This window comes from Nannobrachium achirus (assembly GCF_963921795.1).
Source record: "Nannobrachium achirus genome assembly, chromosome: 10".
In the NCBI taxonomy this organism is placed as follows: domain Eukaryota; kingdom Metazoa; phylum Chordata; class Actinopteri; order Myctophiformes; family Myctophidae; genus Nannobrachium; species Nannobrachium achirus.
The window spans coordinates 65083035-65103664 of NC_137819.1; the positions used below are offsets into that span (position 1 = coordinate 65083035).

At 45.7% G+C, this 20630-nt stretch overlaps 2 protein-coding genes across 2 annotated transcripts in view; one reads left to right on the top strand and one right to left on the bottom strand.

The window, feature by feature from the left end:
• Nucleotides 1–557: 557 nt before the first annotated feature.
• Nucleotides 558–20630, bottom strand: part of LOC308293231 (thrombospondin type-1 domain-containing protein 7A-like) — a gene marked incomplete at both ends in the record, with an annotated part of 287387 nt that continues 267314 nt past the window's right edge. The window contains 1 exon segment of the mRNA XM_080735667.1: nt 558–645. Coding sequence (XP_080591793.1) covers nt 558–645 — 88 coding nt within the window.
• LOC308292334 (calnexin-like) lies at nt 15682–17181 on the top strand (the record flags this gene model as incomplete). The annotated part of the gene is made up of 1 exon (XM_080734648.1): nt 15682–17181. Exon 1 carries the CDS (start codon nt 15799–15801, stop codon nt 17179–17181), a length of 1383 nt encoding a protein of 460 aa, XP_080590774.1. The 5' UTR covers nt 15682–15798.

Sequence of the window (20630 nt, forward strand, 5' to 3'; positions counted from 1 at the left end):
TTTTTTTGTGAGGGTATCTACCCTAGGAGACACAGGGAGAACATGCAAACTCTACACAGAAAGGGGGTCAAAGAATTTTAATATACAACATAGGGCATCCTGGTTGGATCCACCAGAGGGCGACATGGTACACAAAGCCTACAAATAGCCTCCTAAGTGGGTGTCGGCATCGCACGGCAAATCTCGCCAACGTCCCGTTTACTGGTTCTAGATCCTGTGAGAGTGTGTCGTTGCTGGGACGGAGAAAGGGCGAATATTCTACTGAAAAAAAGCCACTTTGGTTTGAACATTTGGGGAATATTATGTTGCTTGTGGCCAGTATTTTGTACCCATGGAGCTTACAGAACGGTTCAGAAAGCTGTGTTCACGTTGGAACGAATAGACTCCAACCAGCTTCCTGCCTGATGAAAAGGTATCCAGCTACAAAGGAAAGCGGAGATCCTGTTGTCTTGCTGTTTCCGTCTTGGGGGGGGGGGGGGGGGGGGGTCTACATGTCAGCGCCTCCATCGTAAGCCAGGGTCAGAGGTCAAGGGTCAAGGGTCGGGGGTCAGGGTGGTCTACATGTCGGCGTCTCCATCGTAGGCCAGGGTGAGGGGCTTCAGTCTGTTGTTCATCTGTCTGCGCTGCGGCTTCTTTGGCTTTTTACTGTGACGAAATGACGAGAGAAACACAGGAGTTTAAATGAAGACGGATAGTTAAGTATATTTTTATATTCACAAACCTTAAAGGTAGGATAAGTGATAGTTTGGTTAAAGCAAGGGACTATATTGTGACAGTAATCATTGCTATAGTGTGTTGGTTCAGTCGAAGGGGTCTCAGTGTCCTTCCAGAACTTTAATAAACAGAAAATACATGTGCAAGTGCAGTACAACAACATTTTAGCCAATCGTGAATCAATATAATTTGTATAGTTCCAGTTCCAAATGTGTCGGCTCATTTCTTTGTGTCATAACTTCCAATTTCACTTGTTCAATCTGTGTCATGTCTGAGTTCTCTATCCTGATTGGATAGAACTGGTATCCTGATTCCTGAAAATGCATTTTTCTGTTTAATACTGAGCTGGAGAGACATGGAGACCCCTGTTACTGAACGAACAATCACAATGATCAGGATACAGAGCTATTTAACACTATTTAACAAAAACAATGGCTTTTACACTCATAGGCCATTCTACTACTGGGTGGAAACATGATCTTTTCAATAAAGATATAAACCAGACTGCACTCTGTCAATGTGCCAACCGAGCTCCTTTCTGAACCTCTCACTCCGCTGCTCTGCAGCTCCTTTCTGAACCTCTCACTCCGCTGCTCTGCAGCTCCTTTCTGAACCTCTCACTCCGCTGCTCTGCAGCTCCTTTCTGAACCTCTCACTCCGCTGCTCTGCAGCTCCTTTCTGAACCTCTCACTCCGCTGCTCTGCAGCTCCTTTCTGAACCTCTCACTCCGCCGCTCTGCAGCTCCGAGATGAGGTTCCTCCCTGTCGTAAGCCAGAATCGTCCTGCTGGGTGGACGATCCACCGTTAGCGATCACTTCTTACCTTTGGTGAACATTCTGTCCAAAAAGTGAAGGTTTTCTGCTGATCTATAATCGTTTTACTTCTTCAACGTGGAAGAAAATCGAAGCAACGGGTTGAAATAAAGAGTTTATATCGCTCATGTTGTCAGCCGGTTCTGCGTTTTTCGCATTGACTGTAGCACCTGAGCCCGGAAGTTAGTCAATGGGGAAAACCCAGAACCGGCTGACAACATGAGCGATATAAACTCTTTATTTCAACACGTTGCTTCGATTTTCTTCCACGTTGAAGAAGTAAAACGATTATAGATCAGCAGAAAACCTTCACTTTTTGGATAGAATGTTCACCAAAGGTAAGAAGTGATCGCTAACGGCGGATCTTCCACCCAGCAGGACGATTCTGGCATACGACGGTGAGGAACCTCATCTCGGAGCTGCAGAGCGGCAGAGTGAGAGGTTCAGAAAGAAGCTTGTGCCAACCTGTGTATTGTGCACTCGTGACCATGTATGGTCTACTCGTGCGCCAGCAGAGCGCGTCTTGTTATTTATATCAGGCTGCACTTGTCGATGGTGACGTCACCAAGAATGCTGGCCCGTCATTGGCTACGGGCGTAAACACAGACAGAATAACGCGACAGAAACACCCGACCCAGTACTTGCGCACTCTTGCTGGCGAAAGTAAATATCTATTGAAAAATATAAAATATAATTTTCCTCAACAAATGACGTTGGGGCATTATACAAATCGCTGCCGCCCGCCTCCTCACAGGCACTAAAAAGCGAGAACACGTCACTCCAGTCTTCAGCTGATCTCCACTGGCTTCCAGTCTATTTTAGAATTCATTTTAAAGTTATTTTATTTGCTTTTAAATCCCTACATGGGCTGGCCCCGCCCTACATCACGGAGCTCATTGAGACCTATCGCCCAACCAGGGCTCTGAGGTTCTGCTGACCAGTCACTCCTGGTGGCTCCCACAATGCACCTCAGGACCAAGGGCGACCGTGCCTTTTCTGCTGATGCCCCTGCTCTCTGGAACGTCCTTCCTCTAACCATTCGAAGGGCTCAGTCCATTGGTGTTTTTAAATCTCACTGCCAAGGCCCGAGTTTCCCGAGTTATTACAGTAGTCCCAGGCTGCCACAGCCCGAGTTTCCAGAGTTGGAAGCCATTTTGATTTTTTTTTTTTTTTTTCATTTTTTTTTTTTTATAAAAAAATGTCTAAAAATGCCTCAAATGTATTAGGCATGATCGCAATTGAGAAATTGCATGTTTAGCCCCATAAACACATCTTTCAAAATGTCAAAAATGGCTGTTTTGTCTGACTTTGAAGGCTTGTATCTCATGAATGCCTGAACGGATTTCCAAGCGGATTTTTTTGTTTGAAAGCTGTTAAAAAGTACTACACATATGGTGCATATATGGTGCATGGGCGTGCACGATCCGTGCACTAAAAATTGATCCGTGCACTAGAAATTTAGGAACGTGGCATCCTGGTACTTGGCGGCCATCTTGAAAAGGGCATTCAATGAGTTAAGACTCACCTTTTCTCCCTAGCCTTTAATGTTCTTTAAACTAGTCTCATCTCATGCTTTGCTTTTATAATGTGTTTATGTTGTTTGGTAATTGTATTACATGTTTTTTCACTTGATGCACCCTGTACAGCACTTTGGGCAATGGTTTTCGTTGTAAATGTGCTATATAAATAAAGGTTGATTTGATTTGATTTATATGTATGTATTTTATCAAGGTGATGATATGACAATATGCACAGCTAATGCTGAATGCCATGCACTTATAATGATGCACTGTACCCGTACTGTACTCATACTGTACTGGTACTGTACTAGTCTGCTGCTGCTGCCAAACGCTAGGCCATGGAAACGCTGTTTTATATGATCTGCTCTTATGGCAGAAGATCAGTCAATGAATTAATTAATGCAGGGGTTTTCAAAGTGGGTGACGGGGCACCCTGGGGTGCCATGACGGCAGTCCAAGGGTGCCGCAAGATCATTTGATAATATTTGGAATTGGACAAATATTTAGTATAATTTTAAACTTGAAGTACAAAGTTATTTTCAGTCAGTTCTAACCAAAATGGCTGTTATCTCAACGTTTACCTCGCAACATAATCACTAAAATATCGTCACTGTCGGGCAGAAACCTCGTATCTCCAAGTTTCAAATGTGTACGTCTTTTGGTAAAGCAAAGCCCTGCTTCATCATACAAGACTGTCACACAAAACTAGTGAAAACAGCCGATCTACAAGCACACAACGCCTCGCATCAATCTGCTGTTTTCACTAGTTTAGTACATTTTATAGATGACAAATACAAAACGAACGGTTTTTGACATACAAGGTTTCCACCCGACAACGACGATATGCTATAAATATAAGGTGCTGGGAGTGAAAATGATAATGTAGGGGTGCCTCGGATTAAAAAAATATTTATGGGGTGCAGGGACGTGCACAGGTAGACACTAGGGGGTGCCAGAGCACCTGCCCTTTTGCCTTCCTGGATCAAAGTGCCCTTTTTTAGTCAGGTTCACTGTGTACTTTTGTTCAAAAGTTTTGGAGATTAGTAAAACTATACATTTTTGGAATCTTCAGAGCATGGGGAATCCAAAAATCCAAATGCAAAATGGCCGACATAAAATACATAATTTGTGCTATCTTGGCTTCTAGACAACCTAGAAACGTAATTAAACATGCCAATCCTATGTGTTCTGGGTCAAGGAATCAAATGAGTAAATTATGGGTGTAAAATGTTCTAGACCCCCGCCCCTGGGGGTTATCTATTTTGGGACCTCCCAGAACAGTACACCAGCCAGTTAATGTCCGATTTTCATAATATTAGAGTTGTTTTGTAGGTTTTAAAACAATCTGAGTTCATTTACTACAATTTGAAAGCAGACAGAATAACCTGTTTTACCACCCCCCCCCCCCCCCCCCCCCAGACAGACCCCATGTTTTTGTACAGTGTTTGTTTTGTTGTTTTGTGCAGTGTGCATGGACCATGGTGACATTGGTCAATTCTGGATTAAAAGGTTCTAATATATTTATGCCCCAAAATGCTCTGGAATCTTGCCACATGTGTAGGCTATCTGTAATCAAAACAGCATGTATCTATTCTGCATCTAGCTTGAGGCAAGACCCAAATTAACTAAAGTCTTTGCTTCTGGGGGTCCCTGGAACAAAATATTTTGAGATGGGGGTCCGCAGCCAAATACACATTTAATTGATGCATGCATATCAATAGATATAGCCTAGATATGTCACAGCAGGGCATGTATGCATATCAATAGACCATTGTCTGTACCTGTTAACTCCTGTAATGTATGTGTAAGCGCCGTCCACGTGACATCATTCAAATCACGTCCCCCAAACATTGAATCACCAATGCAACACTTCCCATCCCTAACTACTGGCAGTCGACGGTTCCACGCGCTGCACAAGGTGCCCTTTTTTTCACTTGAGCACCCCCCCCTCAAAATGTCTGTGAACGCCCCTGATGGGGTGCCCTGAGACAAAAAAGTTAATGAATCATCATGCAGGGCCGGACTGGGACATAAATTCGGCCCTGGCATCTTGGCCCACACCGGCCCAACACAACCTGCGCAAACCCAACATAGAAGATCTACAAGCCCACAACGCGTCGAGACAGCGGCGCGTTGTGGTTCTTGTATGAGCTGGCCACTAGGGCCGGTATTCAGATGATAGACAAGCCAGTGGGCCAATCATGTGATGGCTCTACTGTAACCATCCTAAAATGGTGGCAAAAAATACATTGGTAAAACAAGAAAAGCCCCACCGGCCCACTTGTATAGTGGGCCTGTTGTATTGGCCCACTATACACTTGTATAGTGGGCCCATCTGGCATAGCAGGCATATGCCTGGTATGCCAGATGCCCAGTCCACCCCTGGCATCACTTCTTAACGGCACAGAATTGTAGGGAGGCAAAGAGGGGTTAATTAAGACCTGGGACGCATTATTAACCATTATTTTATGCTTTAGCAATTAAAATATAGCAGATATACGAGTGCCGCACTGCGAGCCTGTAGATCTGCTATTTTTTGAAAAATCGGGAAAATGTGTGCAAGTCTTTGAATATTTTGATCCGATTCTATAAATGTCTTCTAAATTCTTTTTTTTTTTTTTTTTTTTAAACTCATGTTTCTATCATCGAAGGATTCTAAATCCTTCCTCCAAAACTGTGGTTCTCAAACTTTTTCATGTCAAGGACCACCCAAAATTAGATGTATTTGACCGCGGACGCCCCCCCCCCCCCCCCCCATCTCAAAATATTTGTTTCCGCTTTTTCAAAAATAGCAGATCTACAGGCTTGGCCGCACTGTGAGCTTGTATAGCGGCTAAAATAATGGTTAAAGTGGTTCCAGGCCTTAGTGGGTTAAATCTACTCACCTCAATGAAAACTACAGCATGGCACAAAAAAACTACAGTTAGCTATACGTCAACAACACTACTAAACAACAACACTGTGTGGTACAATACAGATATCACACACACACACACACGCACGCACACACACACACACACACACACACACACACACACACACACACACACACACACACACACACACACACACACACACACACACACACACACACACACACACACACACACACACACACACACACACACACGCGCGCACGCGCACACACACACACACACACACACACACACACACACACACACATACACACATAACAAATTCATAAATACATGTACATTGCTATGGATATGAACACATCGAAGGAAACCAAAGAGGTGGAGAGGTTTGAGTGGCAGTGAATAATATGAGGAAGTAATGGTGATGTGATGATGGATGGTTACTACCCCATCTGCCCACTAGAGGGCAGTGTTGGCTCAGTGGGGCATAAAGGACATTTATCTATATATAGTCAGGAGATATTATCAGATAAATCAAACCTGGGAATAAAATCCTTACCCAGAAATGTCTTCACCAATGTGTTTGTAAAGGTGTCTAGTAACACATCTTTAACACAGTTTGATCAATCAATATCCCTAGCCTAAGGGGATTTCTGACAGCTTCTGAAAGTTGGGGTCCCATTCATTTACTAGACATAATACTATACACAGGAAAGAAACACCCCCCAAAAAATCTAAATTTAAGTAGCATGTGCGGGGTCAAACTAGGGGGTTTAGTGATGAGTCATCACTAAACCGTTTTAGCCATTGTCATGTGAAGCTTGAACAATCCTGGAGCTAGCACCAATCCCCCATTGAACTCAATTGATTCAGCCCGGGAAAAAGAGTTGTAGAGGCCCTCATTGCGCGCTATAGAGAGAGATCTCTCTCTATAGCGCTGCTGCTACTCAAAGATTTGCCATTTCAGATCATGACAAGTGACAAGCCAGTGGGCCAATTATTGTACATGAGTTATATTTCTTTGTTGTCGGGTGGAAACCTTGTATGTCCAAAACCGTTAGTTTTGTATTCATCATTTTAAAAAATGATTTAAACTAGTGAAAACAGCCGATCTACAAGCACACAACGCCTCGCAGTGTGCTTGTAGATCTGCTGTTTTCATTACTTTTGTGCAACAGCCTTGTATGATGAAGCAGGGTTTTGCTTTGCAAAAAAATGTATACATTTTACACTTGGAGATACAAGGTTTCTGTCCAACAGTGACGATTTACTTTGTTGGCCGCACAGCCCCCAAAATGGATTATAATAAGAAAGCTGGGCTGGAACTATAATGTGTTTGCAACCACACTAACTAGAAAGGTGCCATTCTGGGAAATTATGAGTGTGGTCGCCGTGACGCAAGTCACATTTACAAATGAATTCTGTGTTCTGAATTCTGAAGTAGTTTTTGCATTTTCCCGTTCAAGTCAATGGGGCTTCTTTATAGACTAGATTTTAGCCAAAGAGAAACACCAAACATCTTATAGAGTAACTTTTAGCCAGCTAAAGATGACATCACAGAGAATGCTGATCCCTCGTTGTGGGCTCGCTGAAAGGTGAGACCAGTATGTTATACCAAAACCTTATTGGTCAAGTTTATTCTCCTCAAAAGATTACCAACAGTACAAATGCAGGGCCTTTAGCCAATGAGGAGCAGTGACCGCGAGGCAACAACCGGGAGGCGAACCCGGGCCGCTACTTAACAGGGTGCATACGTTAACCGGTCAGCCAAAGAGCTGAGCTCGTTGGCGAGTGACCAACGCGCTACCCCGGAGCCTACAGTCGTCCCCTCTACCTGGAAGCACGACCACATGCGCCGGCCAGGATCTAAGATCGACTTTGAAACCGGGGGGTCCGAACGCAACCAGGGATGGAGGATCGACACCTCCTCCTATACCACGACTCTGTCCAGTCTTTCACGGCACTGCCCGGCGACCGTAGGGACCACTGCCACCAATGTAGCGTGACCACCAGGCAACAACTGGGAGGCGAACCCGGGCCTCTACTTCAGGGGTTTTCAAAGTGGGTGACGGGGCACCCTGGGGTGCCGTGATGCCAGTCCAGGGGTGCCGTGAGATAATTTGATGATATTTGGAATTCATCATCAATATCACTTCACTATGCTTAGTAAAACAGACCTGATTTGCACTGTACTTGACGAGTTATGTTTCTATCTACGACACCTCTCTTCACCAAAAATAGCAGATCTACAAGCTCACAACACATCACATTGTGACGCGCTGTGAGCTTGTAGATCGGATATTCTTGGTGAACCTTCCCCCCCAGAATAGGCATGCTGGGGTTCAAGTGGTTAAACGTCAAGTATAAAGTTATTTTAAGTCAGTTCTGATGGAAACTGATATTTCTCCAATATGATGAAAATTAACAGTGTAACTCAGGGGTGCCGTGGACAAAAAAAGTTATTTATAGGGGTGACTGAGTCAAAAAGGTTTGAAAACCCCTGCTCTACTTAACAGGGCCCATACGTTAACCAGTCAGCCAAAGAGCTGAGCTCGTTGGCGAGTGACCAACGCGCTACCCCGGACCATACCGTATGTTCTCCCAAATCCTTAGAAACTAAGGTTATTCTCCTCAAAAAAACTGTACGACAGTACAAAGGCAGGGCCCTTAGCCAATGAGGAGCAACGTTCTTGGTGACATCACCACCAACAAGTGCGACCTGATCAACACCCCCCACATGAAGTCTTTTGTAGTTTGTTCTCCCAGGTCTTTATATAGGGGATCTGAGAGATTGAATGTATTTCTAGTTGTCATGTGAAACTTCATACAAAGTAAATAACGAAGCAACAAAAACTGCTTTTGATGTTGTGGCCATACGTCACCTTACGTCATACGTAACATTTAGCGTTCCAATCAGCCTGCAGCTGTGACAGATCAACCCGGGTGAATAAGTGGGTATAAATAATCGCGTCAGCGTTACATTGAACCACTCTAGGTTTGCAACTCTCACTAGGCCGATAGCAACTCTCCGATTGTACCGACAGCTGAATCATAGGAAGAAACATTATTACTCAGAATTATGTTTGACCTGAAAGTCGTCTGCCGTGTTGCCTTGGCGGCGTCGGCGCTTACGATCGTTTACTACCGTATGGAAAGGCTCCTCTCACAAGAGAGGATTAAAGGCATGGAGCAAGAGAGGGTGGAGGAGAAGAGCAAATGGGAGGCGGAGCGACTCCAACTGATCGGAGAAAAAGAGGCACTGGCAGAAAAAGTAAGACTCCGACAGCTTCAAGACGAGGAAGATGAGGCTTTGACGGAGCAGTTGGTCTCCACAGAACAGAATGGAGAAGTGGTCATGAGGAAGGAGATGAAGGAGATGCAGGCTATCCTGCGAATGGAGGGGAAGCTTAAAGAAGTGGAGGCCAGGAACATGAAGCTGGAGGAGAAGATCAAAGAGACGGAGGGCGCCAGGACCACCCTGGCGGAGGAGAGGACGACCACGGAGCTCAACCTCCTGAAAACGCAAAAGAGGTTGGAGGAAGTGAAAGCAGAGGAGAACAGGAACTTCCTGGTGATCGTATCCCTCAAGGAGGAGAGGAGGACGATGAGGAAGGAGTGGAACGAGGAGAGACTCCAGCTGATCAGAGAGAAAGAGGCGTTGTCGCAAAAGCTCCTCTCTTCTGCAGACCAGGAGCGCCAAGGCGCGACGGCGGAGATCAAGCAACGGGGAACGGACAAGCTTCTGGAGGAGGAGGCGGGGGAGAACGATCCGGGTTCTGCAGGAGGATCCGCCACACCCCAACTGATCTCCGAAGGGCAAGATGATGACAATCTGACCAGGAAGAGCAATGTTGTGAAAATGGGAGGAAAGATGGAGAACGGTTTGTGTAGCGTTCAAGTGGCTCAGTTCTCTGAGGTTCTGAGGGAACTTCAGAGAAACCATCACCCAAAAACAGGTTAAATCATTCTCTGGGCTAATTATGCTACCGTTGCAGCTCCCCCTGTATGTCCTGACCTGCCAAAAACTTTGCCTGGTTAATAAACCAGACCGAACACAACAACACCCCCTGGCGGTAGTGGTGTTGTAGTACGGTCTGGCACCGATCCATTGAGATTCTATTTCCTCAACCAGCTTCAAGGGTTGGCCAATCAGGGTTGTATGCTTGGGGCACGTGGTTTCTGTAGGCTTGGGGCAAGTGGTTTGGGGCAAACCCCAGAAATGAAAGCTCTTCCTGAAATCCCAGACTCTCTTCCCAAAACGAAGTGTGTGATAGAGGCTGGCAACGCCAGGCAACCAAAAACTGCCTGGCCAGGTGACCTGGACAGACGAAACAGAAGCAGCCTACCAAATGTTAAAGGGAGCCGGTGCTGGTGGCCTCCCCGACTTTAACAAACCTTTTGTCCTCCAAACAGACGCCTCGGGCACAGGCCTTGGAGCCGTGCTCGCCCAGGTGATAGGCGTAGAAGAGCATCCAATACTGTACTTCAGTAGAAAACTGTTAAAACACAAGAGGAATTATGCTACGGTGGAAAAAGAACGCCTGGCAGTGAAGTGGGCCATCCACCACCTCAGTTAATAGCTACTTTAAACAATGGACGGCTATGGCATACGGCAACGGTAACCGGAAATGATCTGCGCTCGATATATAAACCTGCCTCCATCGCAGCCGTCTCTACAACGCCACAAGCTCCCTTTCCATGTAGCGGCTACAACGTCTGTTGCATAGACGTGTCGCCACGGGAACCAAAGAGTTCAGTAAAAGGGGAGGGAACCCGTCGCTGAACGGCTGTTTGCTTAACGAGTTTGACTGCTACGCCGATTGCATCATAGCAGCCTGGTGTTGCCGCCCTGAAAATCGTCACGCTTAAAGTCCCTATTATTTGTGGGACCTTCACCCTGATCACAGGCCACGCCCCTCTGAAATGGATGTCAAGGAACAAAGACCGAAATGATGGAGTTACACGATGGTTCCTAGAACTACGAGATTACCACTTTACGCTAGAGCACCGGCCCAGAAAGGAAGATTCCCTGTGCCGATGCCCTCTCCCGTAACCTGACTCCGCCAGATGGTGGCAGCAGTGCGTACCGCTCTACTTTACCATCTGAACCTGCTCAGGGAGAGTTGATATCACTCGCCCGGGCAGGACCAATCAGCGGCAGAAACGGGCGGGCTCAGAGCGGCTCTGAGCCAATAGAGTCTGACTGCAGACCACGTGGAAACCCAGGAGGCGGATTCTGGGTGTAACGTCATGCAGACAGGCCAATATGGCTGGTTGGAGTTGGCACTCCCAGACTGTGATAGAGAGACGGCCCCATCCAATCACCTGCTTAAGAACTTGAGAAAATGGCCCGCCCCTTACATCGGGTCCGCCCGAGCAAGCCCAGATGGTAAAAGTAGTGCGGTATACGCACTACTGCCACCATCTGGCGGAGTCAGGTTACTTCTCCCGCCTATATGAAGATGAGGTGTCTGAGGCTCCCTCCCGACCGGCAAGCTTGGGTAACGTAAGTGAGCGGTGTAAACACGACATAACGTGCATCTCTCCTTGTACGGGCCGTTCTGTCCGTGATGTCAGTTACTTTATGTGTATGAGCACGGATCTCCATATATGGAGATCTGTACCAATACACACACATTGACATATAGGAGCGGTTTGCACCGCTCAAAAAGAAACCACTTGTTTCCCAGTTATCCACAAATCAGCAGTTTAAAACTCCTGAACTAGGGCATTCATTTATTTATGAAAAAAAAAAAAAAAAGTAAGCCCTGGCATTGTGTTAGAAAACTGGTGACACTTTTGGTGTTAGCGGGTAAAATTTGACCCGTAATTTAACAAAATACTCTAAACATTGTAAATTTCATTTTGATCCTACACCCCACCTCATAGCTGACTGGTTATGCATTCATATGCATGTAAACACTATTCAAATATTATTTGGGGTTAGGCTTAGGGTGTCCTCTTTCAATATAGCTCGTTTTCAACTATAAAAATGTCTGTCTGAAGAAAATGGCTAAGGATGTTATCAGGGCTGACTAATATTAGAACCACTTACAAAAATAAATTACTTGGTTTTGTTTTTTTAACTCACATTTCTTTCATATTATTAACAAATATGAACAAAAAAATTACACTTGCTGTGTTACGGGTTAAAATGTACCCGATACAGTAAAGAAGGTAAAGTAATTTATTATTCATAACCCTAAACTTTATCTTAATAGTAAATGCAAATTGAAGACAAGTGTCTCTCTCTCTCTCTCTCTGTAAAAATGTAATATGGACATTTGGTGGGAATTGATCCACATTTCTTTGCCGGGTAATTTTTTACCCGTAACACTTGTGTTAAAGTGTCACCTTTTTATAGTTTTAATTAACTAAAATGGTAATAATTAATGTTGTTGTATTAAAATAGCTGTTTCTGAGGATATTATGACGGTTGTTCCAATTAAGAAATGTAAAATGTACATTTCTTTTTACATATTTAAACTTATTTACATATTTTACATATTTAAACAGGTCAAAAATTACCCTAACACAATGGAAGGGTTAAAAAAATAATAATAATACAAACTCACTGCACTCTGTCGAGGTGCCAACTTGCATCTCGCGCACTCGAGGCCATGGCCTACCTGTGCTCCAGCAGAGCGTGCAAGTACTACTTTCGGGGCTGTCTGTATGTATGTGGGCGGGCGGGCGGGCAAGTTGTTACTCTGTCGAGGAGCCAACTTGAGCTTTGTCATTTATATCAAGGCGCACTTGTTGGCGGTGATGTCACCAAGAACGGTGCTCCCTCATTGGCATGAAAAACAGACGGCACCGGAAGTAGTACTACTAGTAGAGTCTCAACCTGAGGTTCTGTGACCATCCTCTGGGATGGTTTGATGATTGATTTGACCTCTATGGACCCTTTAGAAAAGATTTAGACCCCATGCCCCTCGCAAAAATGCGGGCAAAATGTTTGACAGCTAGGGTAATTTTCAGTCGCATTCACTTACTATACACTACACTATAAAGGAAAAAATTACTCCCAAAAAATCTGCTTTCAGTGGGATGTGAGGGGTCAAACTAGGGATTTTTGATTATTCTGAATCCATTGCAAGCATTTGTTTTGCATGAAGAACATTCCTTGGGCTAAAAACGGACCCCAAAAGACTGAACATTGATGACTCAACACTAAACCATAGTTTTGTTGGCCGTAAGTGAATGAGACTAATGAGACTAATGAGACGAATGAAAATTACCCTAGCTGTCAAACATTTTGCCCGCATTTCTGCGAGGGACATGGGGTCTAAATCTTTTATAAAGGGTCCATAGAGGTCAAATCAATCATCAAACCATTCCTCCCAGAGGATGGTCACAGAACCTCAGGTTGAGACTCTGGAAAGATGCAATTATGGGACATTGCGAGTGTGGTTGCATATTTATTGTCTGGGAGGTCTGAGGTCAAATCATCATGTGAAGCTTGACCAATCCTCCAGCTAGCACCACGCCCACATCCAACTCAATGGACTAAAGGGCTTTGCACACGGGACCAATTGGATTGGGTGTGCAATGCTGTGCGAACTAGGTTCGATCTTGAAAAAAAAAAACGCACTGCTGCAGCCACCTGCCGCATGGCAATTTCAGAGCCATTGTGCATGAGGTCATAGAGAATCATTGTTTTGTTTAAAGGACCTACACCATGAATTTTCACTTTTTCTATTTTAAAACCTTTTTTTGGTGTCCCACTGGCACCTTCTATCCTCACAAAGTCCTATTTCTGAACATTGTGTCTTTCTCTGGTTTTGGGAAGACAGAGATGAAAAGCTTTCCACGGGTTCTCAGTGCTGTTCTGAGAGTTGATCCGTGTGACGTCACACGGATTCCCGTTTTTTTTTTTTTTTTTTTTTTTCAAAAAACTTTTTTTTTTTTCAAAAAACTTTTTTTTCCAAAAAACTTTTTTTTTTTTTTCTCAAACATTTTTTTTCAAAACATTTTTTTTTTTTTTTTTTACTTTTTTTTTATACATAAATATAATGCAGGTGGGATTGATTGTCTTACTTTCTGTAATGTCTGGTCTAGCAACGGTCGCCCTGTGTCATTTGACAGTAGGCCTATAACATACAACATAGGCCTACGGTAGGCTATAATCAGAGCTGCAACATTATCCTATTTTTGTATTGGCCCAATATTAACATTATTTGTTGTCAACGTGGGGTCCGGGGAGGAGTGAAGAGGAGGGGAGGGGGGAGGGGTGGAAAAACCCCACTAGATGCGCCCCTGAGCAAACAGAGGCCGTTTTGGTATTGCAGCTGGAGAGCCTCATTATAGTAGAGCTAGAACAAACAAAAAGAATGGTCAGAGTGTTTGTTGAGGGTTAAAACCTGTCTAAGACTCAATTTTGAGCATATATTTATACAAACTAGACCAGGTCAACCTGGTTGTGCCAGACCCCCTGTCTGTCATCATCATTTATGACATCATGCCTTTTGTAGGCATGTCATCATCATGTCATCATCATATATACCCTTTATATAGAAAACCCGGACAGACCGACATTTGCTTATGTAGGCCTACCCATTTCATGGGTCTGGCAAAAATATAGTTTTAAAAGCATGGTGTAGGCCCTTTAAAGAAATTAAATCGTCCGTATTTTCCGTGCGTCTGTGTGCAAATCCCTTTACTCTATAATGGTGACATCACCGAGAATGCAGCTTCCTGATTGGCTAGAAGTTTATCTAGAAAGAATGAATAAAGTAGCACTAGAACTATAGTGTGTTGCCCTGGTGGGTAACCACACTAATAACTAGAAAAATCAAACCTCGGTTTGAAGTGAAGCGGTGAACATTTATTCTATGTGTTCTAGAGTTATGAACTCTGTGATCTATACAATCTTTATATTCTGAATGAATGAATGAATGAATGATTTTATCTGGAGGGCCGAATTGTCATGTGAAGCTTGACCAATCCTCAAAGTATCCAATCATCAGACCGGGACGGACACTACACACAGACTAGGATTTGAGTCTAGGATGTACAGGCTATGCTACACACACACGCTGAGGAAAAAGGCTACAGACACACGCACAGCCACTCTATGGAGCGGTTTACCACCGCTCAAAAAAGAACTAGACTAGAACTATAATGTGGTTGCTCTCTAAGGAAACCACATTAACTAGAATTCTGGTAAATTGCGAGTGTGGTTGCAGTTTTTTACACTTCCCCATTCAAGTCAATGGGGTTACAATGGGGTTACTCTATAAAGGTGACTGCTGCTTCCTCATTAGCTAAAAGTTACTTTCACAATGTCATCTCTAAATTTGGGCACTGTTTAGTATCAGTGATGTCAGCATGCATCATCGCATCGGACAGACAGTCGTTTATTAGTAGGATATAACTGGTACTGTAAAGATACTGCAAGAGCATATATTTCTATTTTTGGAGACGTGACGACGTCCCTCGGAATGATCACAACGCGATGACGGAAACCGTGACGTCAGGTCGTCGACTTAAAAGAGAGCGAGCGTCCTCCGATCGACGCAGTTTGCACCGTGTCTTCTCAGGGTTTGTTGAAGAAGAGGTATCGTTAGACTGGTTTAATATAATATTAAAAAGCTAAAGTTGCATAGTTTCAATCCCATCGCCATGGAACTGAAGAGCAGACTGCGTGTGGTTCTCCTCCTGGCCGCGGTGTTGTGCTGCCTGGGCCTCGCCGTAGGCCTGGCGCCCGACCCCGTGGCCTCCTACACGCCTCCGGAGCTCCCCGACGACTACTTTTTCGCAGAGTCCTTCGACCGCGGGACGCTGGACGGCTGGGTGCTGTCCAGCGGCAGGAAGGCGGACAACGGCGCCGACACCACCTTCACCAAGTACGACGGGAAGTGGGTGGTGGAGGAGATGATGAACTCCAGGCTGCCGGGAGACAAGGGCCTGGTCCTCAAGACCAAGACGGCGCACCACGCCATCTCCGCCAGGCTCCGCAGGCCCTTCGTCTTCGACAAGCAGCCCCTCGTCGTCCAGTACGAGGTGAACTTCCAGAGCGGCCTGGACTGCAGCGGCGCCTACATCAAGCTGCTGACGCAGAGCCGGGACCTGGATCTGGACCGCTTCACCGACCGGACCCCGTACACCATCATGTTCGGGCCCGACAAGTGCGGCGACGACTTCAAGCTGCACTTCATCTTCCAGCACAAGAACCCCAAGACGGGCGAGCTGGAGGAGAAGCACGCCAAGAAGACGGTCCGGGACCTCCGGCCCTACTTCACGGACAAGAAGACACACCTGTACACGCTGGTGCTGGACCCGGACAACAGCTTCCAGATCCTGGTGGACCAGGAGGTGGTGAAGAGCGGCTCCCTGCTGACAGACGTGGTTCCGTCGGTCAACGGGGCCCGGGAGATCGTGGACCCGGACGACGTCAAGCCGGCCGACTGGGACGACCGCATCTGGATCCCCGACGCGCAGGCCGCCAAGCCCGACGACTGGGACGAGGACGAGCCCAAGGAGATACCCGACGAAGCCGCCGTGAAGCCCGACGGCTGGCTGGAGCACGAGCCCGCCGACATCGAGGACCCCCACGCCGAGAAGCCCGCGGACTGGGACGACGAGATGGACGGCGAGTGGGCGGCCCCCGAGATCGACAACCCGGTCTGCGCAGACGCCCCCGGCTGCGGGGCCTGGCGGCCGCCCGCGGTGCCCAACCCCCGGTACCGGGGCAAGTGGAAGGCGCCCAAGATCAAGAACCCGGCGTACCGGGGGGAGTGGCATCCCAGGACCGTCCCCAACCCGGACTACGTGGAGGATCTGGAGCCGTTCAGGATGGCCTCCGTGGGCGCCGTGGGCCTGGAGCTGTGGTCCACGTCTCCGGACATCTTCTTCGACAACTTCCTCGTGGTCAGCGACCGCGACGCGGCCGACCAGTGGGCCGCCGAGAGCTGGCGGCTCAAGAAGGCCGCCGAGGACTCTGCCGCTCCGGCCGTCGAGGTCGACAAGAAGGAGCGCGACTGGCAGTGGCGGTGGGCGCGCTACGTGCTGGCCGCCGCTCTGCCCCTCCTGCTGTTGGTCAGCGCCGTGTACACCAGCCTGAGGAAGACCAGAACCAACACCAACACCACCACCGCCGCCGCTGAGTACAAGAAGACTGACGAGCCTCAGCCGGACGTGAAGGATGAGGAAGAGGAGGATGAGGAGGAAGAAGAGGATAAGAAGGAAGAGGAAAAGAAGGAAGAGGACAAGAAGGACGACAAGGAAGCTTTGAAGTACCTTCAGACGTCCAAGTAAAGAACCTCTCTGTGAGAAGCAACAGAGTATTGCTTCTTTTTCTTGATGTTGCTGCTATAGAGGGTTTGCACGTGACATCGCCATACCCGAAGGTTATAAGGGAACACCTCCTGACTGGCAAATAACAGAGTCAGTAGGAGTTTCCCAATGAGGGCTTCTAAACTTCAAAGCTTCACGCTGCTTTCTATTTTGCTACTCAGTCTAGATGAGTGGCATATGATGCATACCCTCTATTCTTTAATTTAGTGGCTCTTAAAAAAGGGACACTTGTTGTAATTGAATGTGGGGGAGGGGCTCTCTGCTGGCAGTAAGGACATCTGTGACAGTTTGCTGTGAGCCTCATGAGACAGAGGGGCCCCTCGGGGCCCCCAGAGGAGGGGTCTGCCAGGGAGAAATTGGAGATGAGAGGAAAATGAAACAAAAAAGAAAGAAAATCATAAAAAGAATATATAAAAAAATGTCTAATTCCTGTTCAAATAAAATAATACAATAAGAATGATGTGCTAGTTTAAACACTTTCAACCTGATGTCAAGTCAATTATTGCCCTTTCTCTACATTTATTTTTTTACTGAAACCTTTTTTTTTTTCCTAAAGTCATTTCACAATAGGAAGGCTTCTCTAACCAGAGCCTAATATTGCTAAGGAGATGTTTGTCAACTCCTTTGTCACAAGAGGCACTGTGGGAACAACGTTTCATGGATGGACGCGGCCGGCCGCTAGTATATGAGGCCGGCCGCTAGTATATGAGGCCGGCCGCTAGTATATGAGGCCGGCCGCTAGTATATGAGGCCGGCCGCTAGAATATGAGGCCGGACGCTAGTATATGAGACCGGACGCTAGTATATGAGGCCGGACGCTAGTATATGAGGCCGGACGCTAGTATATGAGGCCGGACGCTAGTATATGAGGCCGGACGCTAGTATATGAGGCCGGCCGCTAGTATATGAGGCCGGCCGCTAGTATTTTCCTGGTGCCAGCCTGGGACCTCCTGCCATAAGAGATGAGGAGGAGTTCATTCTAAAACACAAGTACCAGTCTATATTGCATGGTGTCAGAAGTGGGGTGTCTCTGAATAGAGACGGTGAATAATGACAGTATAGAAATGGATATACTGTCGGATACCTGAAATCCCTGTCTAAATGGTGCTCCATCCAACCTGCCAGGGTGTTAATTAAATATTTTTTTTACGACGTCTATTCAGGCGCCAAGAGAGAAGCCATACTTGAATGGATAGAGAGGACCTCTCCCTGGGAACCAGAAGGTTGCCTGGATGATGCCTCGCCTCTTTGTGTCCAAGAGCCCTTGAGCCAAGACACCTTCAGAACTTTATTTTTACTTTTTGAGCGGTGTAAACCGCTCCATAGAGTGGCTGTGCGTGTGTCTGTAGCCTTTTTCCTCAGCGTTTTGCCATAGCAAAATGTGTGTACGTGGCATCATGTTTGTCTAGTGATGTCATATGTCGTATGTCTGTAGCCTTTTTCCTCAGCGTTTTGCCATAGCAAAATGTGTGTGTGTGTGTAGCATAGCCTGTACATCCTAGACTCAAATCCTAGTCTGAAGACGTTATGCAAGCACAACCACCGCTCACTTCACATTGGGTGTTATTTTTTAATTTTATTTAAGAAGTGAATAGCTCTATACTGCTATAGAGTGTTTGTTCAGTGACAGGGGCCTCCCTCGTCTCTCCTGCTCTTTAGGGAAAAGGAAAATACATCAGCAAAACATCACCGATATGATATGATATGATATGATATGATATGATATGATATGATATGATATGATATATGATATGATATGATATGATATGATATGGGGTGGCGTAACGGACAGGTTTTGTCGTTTTATAACTCCTTCAGCAGACATTGCTGCAAAATTGTGGCCCTCTTGCAGTGACAAATTGAGTCTTTCACTTTTTCCCCATCCTTTGATGGTGAAGACGAGAAAAACTGCCTTTGTTGTCCAGGAAAGTAATACTAGTCAATGAGTAACGAGTAATGCATAAAATAATTTTATTTTCTTCATGTATAAGTACATCTTTTTTTTGTAATGATGTTTTTAGTTTCTGAGCTGTGCAAACCGCTCCTATGTTTGACTCTGTGTGTAGGTCCTCTGTATACCAACGGCTCACATGAGACTAACGTCATAGAAAGTATGCAGAGACCGACATCACCACAGCTGACATCACGGACAGAACGTCCCTCACAAGGAGATACCATTGTGCCATTTTAGTTTTTTGTTTAAAACAATAAATAATAGAAAATAATAGAACAATAGCAGGTCTACAAGCACAAAATGTGAGTTTGTAGATACCGGTACACTATTTTCACAATTTCAAGGTGGTTAATTCATAATAATCTATTTTTTGGAGAGAGACCACATTTCTCTCTCTCTAAATGCCCACGTGGTGTCAACGCGTCAAACTCTTTGATGTCGCTGGAGGCCCACGACGCGTTTGACGCGTTTACTGTATTTACAGTAACACTATTAAATCTTAGCGTAAGGTCGGGCTGACCCGTGGATGATGCCCAATCACCGCAGGTTGTTTCCATTGGACGCTGACAGCATCGCACGGCCGTTTTTCTCCATATAATCCAATGCATTTCCCCATCTTTAAAGCCCTTTATCTCTGATGTTTGTTTTTATGGCTAAAACTCCGGGCTGGCAACATGACCAAATTAGATCGGCAAACAAATTAGATCGGCAAACAACAGCTATCTACTGAGTGACTGGCCCATACTAGGTGGGAGACAAAAACATCCTGACTACAGTCATGTGACCAAGTGATGTCATCACGCATGCATTGACGTAACAGGGCCGTGTATTATACAATGGAGGTGGATGGAAGAAATTTGGGCACTTAGAGGGGATGACTCTGGCGCCACCTGGGGCATTTAATGTGTTAAAGTCTTCTTTACATTTTTATGATATGGTTTTTTGAAAATGATGGTCCCATTCATTTTAAATTAATGATAATTAAGTAGGGTTTGGTTTTAGGGCTTCTGCTTCTACTGAGTGAAGACCCGCCCCTCGCTGATAATGGCTGCAAAACACGTCTGTAGAAACCAATGGGTCACGTGACAGCTCTCTGCGTCAATATCTTTTTACAGTGAGTCTGACATTGACTCCACTCTAAAGGGGGAGGGGATTAGATTTTCCCCAACCAATCACTAGAGATCAACATACCCGGTCCTCTCGGTATAGACTGAGTAGTTTGGCAATTTCTAAAAATCGAACCTCGGTTCGAAGTGAATTCTTATTCTATGTGTTCTAGAGCTATGAAATCTGTGTTCTAGACCTATACATTCTATCTTCTAGATCTATTCTATACCTTCTATGTGCTTTAGTTCTATATTTTCATGAATTCTGAATGAATGAATGATTTTGTCTGGAGGGCCAAATTGTCATGTGAAGCTTGACCAATCCTCAATTCTGCATGCACGGGACAGAC